Consider the following 13,454-nt stretch of genomic DNA (forward strand, 5'->3'; position numbering starts at 1 on the left):
CTTTTGTAGTGATAATGAGGATGGCCCATTTCAAACAGTTGACGAGAAGGTGTGAGTAACAGTAGGGGGAAATTAGTATGGTAAAATTAGTTTTTGTAATGAACTATCCACTCCCAGTCTTTATTCAGGACTAATTTGATGGTGTCCAGTTTGCAAATTTAATTCCAGTTCTGCAGTTTCACGTTGGAGTCTGTTTTTGAAGTATTTTGTTGAAGAATTGCCACTTTTAAGTCTGTTATTGAGTGACAGACTTAAATTGCCACTTTACCATACTAATTTGCTCCTACTGTTACTCATACCTTCTTGTCAACTGTTTGAAATGGGCCACCCTCATTACCACTACAAAAGTGATTTTTCCTCCCTTGGTATTCTACTGTTCATTGAATTGTCTCGTTAGACTGACCCCCCACTTGATAAGGCAACTCCCATCTTTTCACGTAATATGTGTATATACCTGCTACTATATTTTCCACGCCATGCATCTGATGAAGTGGGTTCTAGCCCACGAAAGCTTATGCCCAAATACATTTGTTAGTCTCCAAGGTGCCACAAGGACTCCTTGTTGTTTTTGCTGATACAGACTAACACGGCTACCACTCTGAAACCTCTCACCTATATGAGCAGGCTATTCAATTTCACCCAGTTATCCCTAAGTTTAACTTTGCTTCATGTCTCCCTTTCTTTAGCTCTTAGATCCATAGCATAAAAAAGGTTCAATTATATATGAACAACTTTCTCAATCAAAACTCAGTATTGGCTTTAAGTGCCTAAAGGTTAATCCAGCAAGTTCACAGCACGAAGGAGAAGAAATGAGCTCCTTTCACTTTGGGTCTGTGCAGTGAGCTGGTGGGAAGGAGTTGTCCTCATGTCCTGCTCTTTCCTCTCTTTGGACTAGATATCTTGGAGACGCTGCCAGATCCATTCTTTCTGAGCAGCACTAATGAAGCCAAGAAGCTGGTGGACGCTGCATACAAGTACGAACGGGACAGGTCAGTTCACCTTATGTTATCCATACTAGGGGTACCATTTTACAAAAAACATGGGAACATGATACCATTATTTGGGGAGTTTTTCTTTTGTACAAATATGTATTTATTATGGTGACATCATAGTTCAGGGTTCTGAAATTTTTTCTAGCATGGATCACACCACATGCACTCATCTCTTCCCTCCACAATGGCATGGACCACCTCCTCTCTCATTTGTGATCACACAGTACTGCTATGGCAACTACAGCAATTGCTTACAATGCAAAGGGATATTAGGAAAGTACACATATTTTAGCTTCTTTTAATGTAGCTCATGCCAGCACCACATGACCAACCAGCTCTGCAAGGACCAGCAGCAGCCAGGGATCATCATCGCTCATCACTGTCACTACAGTGATTCTGTAGGGAGAGTTTAGCTGCTTCTAGTCTCAATATCAACTCTGTTGAACCATTCTGGAAAATACCAGCCCCTCTCTCTGATATGGGAAGTATGGCATATTTGGCCTGTAGCAGGGGAGAATTTTGGAGGAAAGCCTGAGGTTACTGGACAAAGCACTTCTCAGAGATCATATTGGAGTGTCCAAAATTAGGTGTAATTCCCTTTTGGAAACTCTACCTTTTTTGTGAAGACCTATTTAAAAATGCTTTGGGGTTAAGGGAGAATTGAACTGGGTTTCCCACAGTGTAGCTGAGCGCTGTCACCACAGGGCTAATGGTTCAAAAGGAGGCTTCCGCCTTCTGCTCCCCCACCCAGCCATTTTGTGAGGCTTGTCCTGCTTTGCTTTTGTTAAAATGCCTTAAAATCAAGATGAAAAATTTCAAGTTGGGTCAAAATAAAACATTTTGTTTCGACATTTCTGAAACATTTATTTTGTATCAACTTTATTTGATAAACAACACAAATTCAAAAATAGATTTTTGTTGTCTGAAACTGCATTTTTGGTGACTAAATTAACATTTGTTGCCCATTGACTATGCTATTCATCCCAAGATGGTATTAACTCTAATGCCTAATAATGACCATTTGAATATCAATCTGGGTATTCCAATACTATTAATTTTTGCAGAAATATCCAGTTGATAGATTTATCTGCTCTAGCTGGACATTCCATTTATGTGCAAGGATGGAATAAGGTGGATAGTGCCACACATTTAAACAGGTGTTGGTTTCGTGATGTAAGCACCATGTCCAAACAGAAAGATAATGTGCAGAATAGAGTTCCTCCTGGATCTTCCTTGCTCCTGGGCTCACAGATTGCATTGCTTGCTACTGTTGCTTTAGTCCACCTATGGCTGGCAAGGAGACTCTTCATTCCTCTCCCACTGTGAGACTTGCTACCACCATCACCAGATTAGACTATTGTAGCTTCCTCTATCTGGGACTGCAGGTGAAAGTGTCACAGAAACTCCAACTTCTACAACACCTGCCTTTTGTACGATTCCATGTATGTCCAGTCCCAGCCAGCAGCAGGATGTTAAACCAGGGCATTTTGAAACAAAAAAGTTAGAAGCCTTCTTCAAAAGTGAATTATACTTTGACAGCCCCAGATGATCGCTATGAAATGTGTCTCCTTATTTCCGCTGCTGGGCTGTGGCCCTGTCTTTCGGTCATGGATCTCGCCATGGCTTTCCAGGCCGTTCTCACCTCTGGAACGGAGCACTGAGATACACTCTACGTACAACTATTGCCAAAGACCACTCCAAACTCCAGCAGACACAGAATCCAGCTGCCCGTTGACTCAGTGGTGTTTCCCCAGGGGCACACATGACATCTGTGCTTCTGAGTCTGCACTAGCTCCCCATTCATCCAGGAGAAATTCAGCAAGTTGGCTTTGACTTGATAAGCTCTAGGAATAGGTCTATGCTGGGATAAAAATCCTGCGGCACCAAGACTCAGAGCCTGGGTCAGCTCACTCGGGATCAAGGGGCACCGCAGCAGGGTCAAAAATAGCAGTGTAAATGTTGGGGCTCAGGCTGGAGCCCAGCCTCTGAGACCCTCCCCCCCCACAGGATCTCAGAGCCCAGGCCTAATCCTCTACACTGCTATTTTTAGCTCCACAGACCGAGCCCTGTGAGACTGAGGCACCTGACCTGGGCCAGCTGCAGCCATGCCACGGGTCTTTGATTGCACAAGCATAACACCCATACATAGCTTGGGGCGTCCCCCTATTCTTTGGACTATTGGGCCTTAACCCTCAACCTTCTCTCCCCAGTTCCCCAAGTCCTTTTGTGGCCTCAAGCCACTCTTTGGTGTTCTTCCTCTCCAACATAATCCTACGTGAACTCTCAGAGGTCCAGGCCTTCAGGGATGGGACTAGTCTCTTGGTCCAACACATCTCTTTCTAGGCAGTCCAAGAAAGTTCTCTGGCCATCAACTACCTCTCTACGAGTGCAATCAAATCATCGTAAGAGGAGGGGTCATTTTTGCCAACCCACCCTCATAGGTCTGATGGAAGTCCTCTCATGAACCTGTCCAACACTAAAAATTCTATAATCTTCTCTGTGCTGTAGTTATCAGGATGCAGCCACTTCTGCATGAGATGGATCAGGTCAAACAATTGTGACCTTGGTGCTTTGCTCTCCCAGTATCTCCACTCGTATAACCTCTGAGCCCTTATAGCTGTCATCACCTTGGATCTTGCCAGGATTTCAGCTTTCAACTGAGGGTAGTCTGTAGCAGCTTCTGCTGCCATGTCATAGTAGGCCTTCTGGGCCTCCCCACACAGGAAAGAGGTGAGGATACTGGTCCACTGGTCTCAGGGCCAGGCCTCACATAGGGCTGAACTTTCAAATGCAAGAAGGTATGCCTCCATGTCATCCTCCATCATCACTATCTTTTGTAGGTAAATGCTGGTTCTTAGGGATCATGTCCTGTTGTGGTCACGTGTCAGAGCAGCCAGGGCCTTCAGCTGGTTCACCATCTCCTGGTGGCTTGGTCCTGGGCTGCCTGGCTCATCAGCAGTTGATTTGTCTCCTGCTGTTGCCGTACCGACTCCTATTGGGCGGCCATCTGGACACTGGTAGCCTCTTGTTGCACTGCTGTGGCCTGCACCAGCGCCTCACTATGTTGTCCATTTTGAAGGTGATTTACCTTGTCCCCAGAATAGTCTGCTGTGCCAAGATCCCATTGCTAACACCAAGTGTCGCAGAACACCTCCTATATCTCAGCAGGCTCAGTGCTTCCCCCTCTGGTGGTGGGGGCCTGGAGTAAGTCAGCTGCACTCTGGATGGGGTTTACTCTCCCACTTGGAGGCTTATTCCCCAATATTTTCCAGGCAGGCCTTGGGGCAGGTCCAAGGAGCATCCCTCCTCAAACAAAGAAAATAAAGACCCCAATTTCCACACAAAACAAAAGGGAATACCTCTCCCTACCCTCACTCTGAGGGTGGTTGGCCTAGTAATTGGCCCCAGGGTGCCAGTCCTTCCCGTAAACAGGCAATCTGTTACGTAGCTTCCCCTGTAGGGAAGAGAACAGCCCTCCACCCTGGAGCAGCTTTTCTTCTGCTGCCACTAGCCCTGCAGCAGCTCAGCTCCCCTCCCTTCTCTCACTGGAGGAGGGTTTTAAACACCTCAGGCAGTAGCGGATTAGCTACTGGGCGAAAGGGACCCACGCCCAGGGGCCCCGGCCAATTGGGGGGCCCCTGGGAAAATGGGCACCCTGAGCCCTACCCTGCTCCCCTGGCACTCCTGCTGGGGAACAGAGTTGAGGGCTTGCACTGCTCCGCCCACCTGGTGCTCCTGTCGGGGCACAAGGGCTTGCCCCACTCAGCGCTCCTGCCGGGGAGTGGGGGGAAGCCCCTGAGTCCCAACTCCACTCCCTGGCAGGTGTGCGGGGCAGGCGGGGGGGGGGGAATTGCAGGTGGAATAGGCAGGGAGGGGCCCCCACTTACTCTGGCCCAGGGCCCCAAAACACCCTAACCCACCTCTGATCTCAGGCAGCCCTTAGTTCAGGGGTCGGCAACCTTTCAAAAGTGGTGTGCGAGTCTTCATTTATTCACTCTAATTTAAGGTTTTGCGTGCCAGTCATACATTTTAACATTTTTAGGTGGTCTCTGTCTGTAATATAGAACTAAACTATTGTTGTATGTAAAGTAAATAAGGTTTTTAAAATGTTTAAGAAGCTTCATTTAAAATTAAATTAAAATGCAGATCTGATCAGTTTAGTGTGATCCTCGCCCTTGCTTTTCCTTGCTGAGTTTTCCAATGTCTGGCATGGATTTGGATACTTTAAGCTGCACACAGGCTTCTGAGTGATCACTTGGGCCTGGTCCACACTAACCCCCCACTTCGGACTAAGGTACGCAAATTCAGCTACGTTAATAACGTAGCTGAATTCGAAGTACCTTAGTCCGAAGTTACCGCGGTCCAGACGCGGCAGGAAGGCTCCCCCGTCGATGCTGCGTACTCCTCTCGCTGAGCTGGAGTACCGGCGTCGACAGCAAGCACTTCCGGGATCTAGACAAGACGCGATAAATCGATCCCAGAAGATCGATCGCTTACATCCGGAGCAGGAAGTAAGTATAGACGTACCCTTGTTAACCGCCTCTGAGAGGGACAGAGGACAGATTTCATGTGTGAAAATACCTGTTCACACAGGTATGTGGATCCAAATGCTGGAAGCATTGCAAACGCAATTTTCTTCAGTTAAATTTCACTGGCCACAAGTCAGAATAGAGGCCCCATGATCTCTCTCAGTAGCTTTAAGTGCCCTCCGCAGATCTCCAAACTTTGATGCCCACAATTCTGAGCTTTTCAACGGAATGAGCTGCATTTCGAAATCTTCAACACCCATCCACTGAAATACAGACAAATCCAAGTCGCTTTCGTTGAACTTTTCAGCTTTAATTAGAAAAGAAAACATTGGGCCAAATAGCTGGAAATCTTAAAATCTGTCAGAAAATTCTGATTCCAGTTCTTGCAGGTACATTCCAATCTCATCAACATTGACAGTGCAATGTGTCGATAGCTCTTTTATATGTTGGAAGTAGTGGAAAGTCAAAGTTTGAATATCCCGAGAAAAAACTGCTAGTTTTACAACAAATGCCTTCCAAGTTTCATAAAGATCCAGAACCGTTCGCCCTGCACCCTGGAGATGGAGGTTGAGTTCGTTTAGGTGAGCAGTGATGTCAGTTAGAAACATGAGCTTACACAGCCATTTGTCATCATCCAGTTCGAGGTAGTTTTGTCCTTTTTCCGACAAAAAGGCCTTGATTGCATCAAAACAGTTTACAAAGTGTACCAAAATCTTGCCACGACTTAGCCACCGAATGTTGCTGTGAAGTGGAATGTCGTTAAAAGCACTGTCCATCTCTTCTAGCAGTGCTTGAAACTGTCTGTGAGTCAAAGCAGATCGAGCAACAAGGACATTCACAATTTGCACCACTGTATTCATCACATTATTAAACTCTGAATTAGAAATTTTAGCACACAGGTTTTCTTGATGGATGAAACAGTGAAATTTGACTGTCAGGCGGCCAATTTGATCTTGAAGTAACTTTACAAATCCCATGGCAGGAGCACCATCTGTTGTCACACAAAATATTTTTCTGATATCAACTCCTTGTTCTTCAAAATGGTTTCTGCTGTATCTTCCCCCTTTGTTTTGCCATGCAGGGGTTTTAGGCACCAAAGTTCCTCTTGGATTTCATCGGCAGCACAATATCTTGCAACAACTGCCGAACGTGGAAAGTCGTTTATATCCAAGCTCTCATCAACTGCAACGCTAAACACTGCTGTGTCTTTTAATGCAGTCGTCTGCTTTTCGTTAATGTTTTCTGCCATTTCACTTACACGTCTCTCAACTATTCTGACAGAGACAGGCAGTTCTTTTATTCTAGATACGCATCTTCATTTGGCAAATCATTGAACAAAACCACCGAACTGCTGAGAAAAACTTTTTATATATTCCCCATCTGTAAATGGCTTTCCTTTTTTTGCAATGCACTGTGCAATCTTGTAACTTCCTTCTGTGGCTTGATTTTTACTAACACTTAAGCATTTAAAAGCACTGCTTTGCTTCTCATATCCTGCCATTGCCTTTTTGATTGATTCAGTCTTGTCTGCTTCGTCAAGAAAGGTTTTCTCGTGCTTCGTTTGAAAATGTCATCGACCACTTGATGTGTGAGAAACACCACTTTCACAACAGAAAGCACAAACAGCACGGTCCTTCTTTTGAATAAATCCAAATGTGTCTGTCCAAGAAGGCTGACATGAACGGACATCTAACTTTGCTTTCTTAGGAGCTGACATTTTGTCAAATGTACCCCTCAACTCACAGTGGGGGGAAAAAAATCGCGACAGATGGCACGCACAACATCAAACACAATGCGCTGTTCCACATGACATGATAGTGATGTAAGCAGCAAATCAGGACTTAAAAATATCCCAGTACAGTGGTGCTGGAACAATTTTTAAGGTGGGGGTGCTGAGCTGTGCCCCCTCTTGCCCCTGTCTGCACCCCTCACTCCCCCAGGCTGGCGCCAGTGGGCCACAGCTGGGGGCGGCTGCAGAGCCCCGGGCCGAGGACAGGAGCAGAGCCCCGGGCTGGCAGCCTGGATCCCAGGATGGCAGCAGAGCCCCTGGGACCGGTGGCCGGGACCCAGGGCCGGCAGTGGGCTGAGTGAGGCTGGTGGACGGGACCCTGGGTGGCAGGGGGCCGGTGGTAGGACCCCAGACTGGCAGCAGAGCCCCTGGGATTGGTGGCCGGGACCCAGGCAGTGTGAGTGCCACTCAAAATCTCGCATGCCACCTTCGGCACACGTGCCATATGTTGCTGACTCCTGCCTTAGCTGGACTCAGGTGTCCCTAATTGACCGGAGGTAACCCCGTCTCAGCTTAGAAGGAAAAGGCCCTTTATCATGCTAGGGCTAATCTTCTGGCCTTCCACCCCTTTCTTGCCGGTGTGGAGCTGCTGGGCCAGACCCCCCTCCCCGCCCCCGCTACCTTGCCGGCTGGTGGGCTACCAGGTTGCTGCTGCTGCTCCTCCTCGGGGGTGGGGGGGCCCTCCTGGCCTTCTCCCCGGAGGGGGAGTGAGGGACCCTGCCCCTGCTTCTGCTGCCACCACCTGAGGGGTCCCTCCCGCCTGGTTGCCAGACTGACTGTTGCTGCTGCCTCTTGGGAGCCTCCACTCCTCCCTCCGGGACTCAGCTGCCTGCCTCGCCCCTTTTTCCACCACCTGGACCTGCAGCAGCGTGTTCGGACTGAGTTACAAGCGCACGTGGGTGCACGTGTCCCCCCCGCAGCCCCTTGCACTGCTTCCTCTCCCCTGCAGCCTTTGGCTGGTGGACTCTCCCACCCTCTGCCTTGCCCACCTGCCTTCCTGCTGCCGCCTGCCCCTTGCTACCCTTTCTGCCCTGGACCCTTAGTAGCTTCAGTTTGTTTTCCTGCCCCGCCCCAGTCCCTGGGTGATTGTTGGATTGCCTGCCCTGCCCACAGCCTGTTTCTCCCCTCTCCCACTGTAGTGCCCCTGCCCTGGCTAGCCCCTTGCTCCCCGCGCCCATGTGCCCCCCTACATGTTTGTGCCCCTCCCCCTTTTCGGTTGAACCCTAGCATTCACTGCACTCCCCACTGACATTATAGTCCTTCCAGCGCGTGGAGTCCCTGGCTGCCCCTGTGCCTACAAGCCAGACATGCTGGCCGCTTCCGGGAGCCGCCCAGCGAGCCTGCCTTAGCCCCGCTGTGCTGCAGACCGGACTTTTGGCTTATTAAAATCTCCCAGATTGCTTTTAATACTCACTGGGTGGCAATTCAACCAGAGAGGAGGGTGCAGAAGCACCCAGAGTTCTCAGGTGAGTGCGTAAACACATACCTAGGAGATGGTACAGGGACACACAGACCCCTGCCTCAGATGGGGGGGCGGGTAATGACAGGATAATGGAAGAGGATGTTTTGTTTGAACTAGCTGGTACAGGATAACAATGAAAAGCATATGGAATGTAATACGTAACTTGTTGGTGTTGTGACTAAAGTCAGGCTGGAAAACTGTAAGAGCCGGCCCCTCCTTCCCACTCTCCCCTTCCCCTGACCGCTGTCCCCACTCTTACTTCTGGGGTGCCCCTGGGTTCGTCTGCCTGCCTGGCCACAGAAGGCACCTTGCTCATGGCTGCCGGGTTCATTGATGCAATGGCCGGTGTTCAGCCGCTGGGTGCACCCTCCCCCGATGTGGGGCAGCTGCCTTCCCTATGGCTAGGGGCCAACTGCAAACATCTTCCCCAATGCCATGGCTGCCGGCGCTGTGTCTGCTATGGCACCCGAGCCCTGCATCGCCAAGGACTCCCTCCTATTCCTGTTCCCTCAACCCCAGAGCCTGGTCAAGAGGTTCCACACCCCGACAGCTTGGCTGCCAGGGTCCCTGATCCCAGCTCTGCCCCCATCACTGACTCCAGTTCTGCCCCTGATCCTGGTCCTGCTCCCATCACCTCTTGTGAGTGCCCCGTCTCAGTGCGTGTGCCTGCACGCTCTCTCTCTCTCTCTGTGTTTGTGATGGATCTGTGGTGACCCAGCCCTCCGGCCAAGTCACATAGTCTGTATGGGAGACAAAAATTAACCCCCCTTCTGGGACATATGCCCAACAGGGGGCCTGTCCACAGTGCCCTCTGTAAGGTCCCTTGATCTGCAGTCCTATCTTTGGGCTCCCGCCTCAATCAGTGCAACAGGGCCTATCACAGTGCACGGGTTTGAACTGTCTCTCAGCCCCTTCTGGGCTCTCAAATTGCTCCCGGTGTGGGGCCATATCCCCCAGGGCTCCTTCCCTGGAGACTCTTTGCCTCTCTGGGCCTTTCTGGCCCCAGCTCTTCAGCTGGGCCACTAAAAGAGTTCAGTTCCCCTTCTGGGATGTATCAAAGTCCAGGCCACTTTCGCAGGGGCTGGTGGGGGACCTGGGCCCACCCTCTACTCCGGGTCCCAGCCCAAGGGCCCTATAATAGCAGCCATCTGCCACATCCCTTTAAATAAACTGCATCACTTCTACAATTCCCTGGGCCACTTCCCTGAAGCCCCAGTTCATTCTTCACCCTTACGTCAGGTCCTTGTCCTGACTGAGTCCCAACAGCCAGCCCGGAATTCCTTCACATCCCACTGGCCTCGGTCAGCACTGCTCTGTCCGGGGTCCAGCCAGCCAGGCTCACCATCCACACTCCAGCTCCAGCTAGGAACTGATCTCACACTGGCCATGCAGCTCTTCTTATACTAGCCTGCTGGGCCCTGAATGGCTGCTTCCCACACAGCTGCTCTAGGCAGCTTGGAGGACCTCTCTACTGTCCTTTTCTGGGGCGGGGTGTGGCAGGGCCACAAGGCCTCCGGACCTAGTCCACCCGGTCACATGCCTCCCCCCCCAGACAAGATTGAGGTGATGCTCTTGCGGGTAATGTCTCTGCTTACCCAGTTCATTGCCCCAATTCAGCAGGGTCTTCTCCCGGCCAGACATTTCTGTTTGAAGATTTTCTTTGCTTTTGTCCCCTCTAGTCAGAGCTCTCCCCCCTTGGCCTCTCTTTCCCAGGGAGCTCTAGTAGTCCTTGCTCTGGTTTCTCAGGGTTTCTCTTCTGGGCCTCTCTGCCTGGAGAGATTTTGGAGTCTTTCGTCCCAGTGGATCAGGGTCTTCTCCCTCAGGCCTGTCTACCTGGAGAGCTATTTACTTTCTGCCCTGGTTGCTCAAGCTCTTCTCTCCCAAGCCTATCTACCTGAAGAGCTATTTATGGTAATGTGACAGGTTCTCCCCAGGGTGCCACCTGGAACTGGGGTACTCCTAGCCCACCTGACTCACCAGCCTGAACTCCCTTTACACTGTACTGCTGTGACAGGCCCTTAAGCTCTGCATGGGAAGGCTTCAGCTAAGGAACTGCCCAGCTACTCAATTGCACCCCCCCATGGAGGGTAACCCCAAAATTATGCCATCTTGTGCTGCACAGGAACTGTACAGTGTAAGCTCATGAAATTCGCCCCCTCCCTCTATGTGGGGAGGAATATACAACAGATTTCTGCCCCAAGTTACGACTCTCACACACACTGGTTTTAGACAAAGCAAAAATAAATTTATTAACTACAAAAGATAGATTTTAAGTGACTATAAAGGATAACAAACAGATCAAAGCAGGTTACCTAGCAAATAATAAAAATAAGCTTAATATACTAAAGAGATTGGATATAAGTAGCAAATTCTCACCCTAAATGATGATTTAAGTGGGTTGCACTTGCTTGCAGCTTAAAACCCCAGGTGTTCCTTTCACAGGCTAGAAATCCCTCTAGCCTGGGTCTAGCACTTCGCCCAAATCCAGTCCTTGTTCCTCAGGTGTTTCCAAGAGTCTCCTTTGGGTGGGGAATCAGTGAAGAACCCTGATGATGTCACTCCCCTGCCTTAAATAGCTTTTGCATATGGCGGAAACCCTTTGTCTCCAAGCTTGGTTCCCACGCCTTTCAGTGGAAAAACACTGGTATTCCAAGATGGAGTCCAGTACCAAGTGATCTGGTCACATGCCCCGAAGTGCTATAGCAGCCATGACTCGGAGGTTGTTTGTAGCGTCCTCAGAAAGGCTCCCCAGGAAGGCTTCCCGGTGGGGGAGATTAGCTTTTTCTAAAACCTATTGTTCTCCCCAATGGTCCATTTGACTTGAATGGGTCCTTCCCAGCCAGCCATCTAGACTGAGAGTCTTTTACCTAATGGGCGTTCCCCAGGTGTAAACACATTTGTAATAGATACATACACAATATTCCTAACTTCAGATACCAAAATAATTCATGCATACAAGTAGAATAATCATCTTCAGTACATCATAGCCTTTTCATTGACATCTCACATGCCTTATCTTGCACAAAATATATCATAATTATGCCATACTCATATCACAATAATTTTACTATGAAGCATATGGGGCTTAGTGTCACAGGTAATTTCTGTCCTTTCCCCCCACCGCAGAGTCTTTCTCCCAGGTCTCTCTACCTGGAGAGCTTTTTAACTGTCCCCTTGGACAGAGCCAACATACCTGTGACAAGATGGTCAATATAGTATGGTGGGTCCTGCGCTTTTCTTAGTGGGGTGGGGGGGCTAAAATACCACCCCTTACCCCTGCTCTTGGGACACCGAGGGCCCCACTAGTGGCCCAGGAAGGTGGTAAAGGAGGGAAGCGGGGGAGGGGTCTGGGTTTGCTCCTCACTCTGAGTCCCAGCCCCTCTCAACCCTGGCAGGTTCTTACCCTCTTCCCCCTTGGGTGGGGTACCTTCAGTCCTTAAACACTGGGGCAGGGTCTCCCTTACTCCGGTTTTCTGTTCCTCCAAGTCTCACAGCACACCTCCAAGCTCCAGTCCTCTCTCCTTCCCCCTGACTGCCTGAAGCAGGGGGTTTTATTAGGTTTCTAACAGGGCCTTAATTGATTACAGGTGCTCCAATTAACCTGTAGCAACCCTCCCTAGTCTACAGGGAACCACGCCTTAATTAACCTCGGGTTTATATACTTCCCTTCTACCACTTCCCACTGCTCCCTGGCCCTCCTGTATCACATACCTCAAAGGTGGGCTCAACCAAAGTTATCCTTCAGCCATGTTCTTCAGCCAAGGGAGAACTTCTTGTTTGGCTGACACTAGGAAGTTAACCAGGTCCTTGGCAGTACCCCTTATCTTCCTCAGAGAAATATGAAGTGACCACAATCCAGGGTCCTCCTTTTTGTAGGTAGCCCATACGGTGCACATAACCCTCCATAGTCAGTTGCATGTCATAATTTACCACATGCTGGATGTTCAGATTGTTGAAGCCCTTTACCAGCTCTAGGGTGGTTAACAGAACCGGGATTTCCCCAGAAAGAAAGTCTTTTACTGTGGCTTCCTGATCTGGAGAGGAGTCCCTCTGTATGCATCTGCATAGACACCCTTTGGAGTTAAGGACTTCTCTATCCAGGTTCAGATCCCTTCCCGGATTTCCAAAGACCAGGGACTGTACTGTTTTGCCTACTGCTTTCAATACCTAGCTTAGCAACACCCGTTTTTGTTATTTCCCTACCCACACTATTGTGTGGATGACGTTCAACAGGTTAGGACCATTTTAAGCTTCCTTTTTCCTCTAGGAAGAGCCCTTCTTTTTAGCAGAGTTCCAGTTTGGGCTTTGCTCTGCCTCCAGACCAAGATTCTGGGGTTTAAGAGCCACAGTCAGGCAGCTCTCTGCTTCAGCAGGCAGATGCATGTCCTTGTCCAAGCCAACTTCCTTCTGTAGCGGCCTCAGTCCACACAATCTCAGCTTTCTCCTTAGCCAAGTGGGATTTTGACCCTGGCTGGACCTTGATCAGGCTCTGGAGCTTAGTCAGCTCCTTTTGCAGCAGAAAGCCCTGCTGTTCCCTGTCTTCTTCTCCACTCTGAAGCAGGTCAGCTCTTCCTCCCATTTTACTGCTTGCTTTACGATCCTGTCCCGTGAAGAGCAGATCTCTTCCATTTCCTGCGGGTATTGAATGACCTGTGTCCGTAGTTCCAGGATTTCAGCCTGGT

At 49.5% G+C, this 13,454-nt stretch overlaps 1 protein-coding gene across 1 annotated transcript in view; it reads left to right on the forward strand.

Annotated features, from left to right (window-relative positions):
- Window positions 1-13,454, forward strand: part of LOC135891053 (myeloperoxidase-like) — an 85,606-nt gene that overhangs the window by 12,788 nt on the left and 59,364 nt on the right. The window contains 1 exon segment of the mRNA XM_065418542.1: window positions 896-989. Coding sequence (XP_065274614.1) covers window positions 896-989 — 94 coding nt within the window.

This window comes from Emys orbicularis, chromosome 17 (genome assembly GCF_028017835.1).
Source record: "Emys orbicularis isolate rEmyOrb1 chromosome 17, rEmyOrb1.hap1, whole genome shotgun sequence".
NCBI lineage: Eukaryota > Metazoa > Chordata > Testudines > Emydidae > Emys > Emys orbicularis.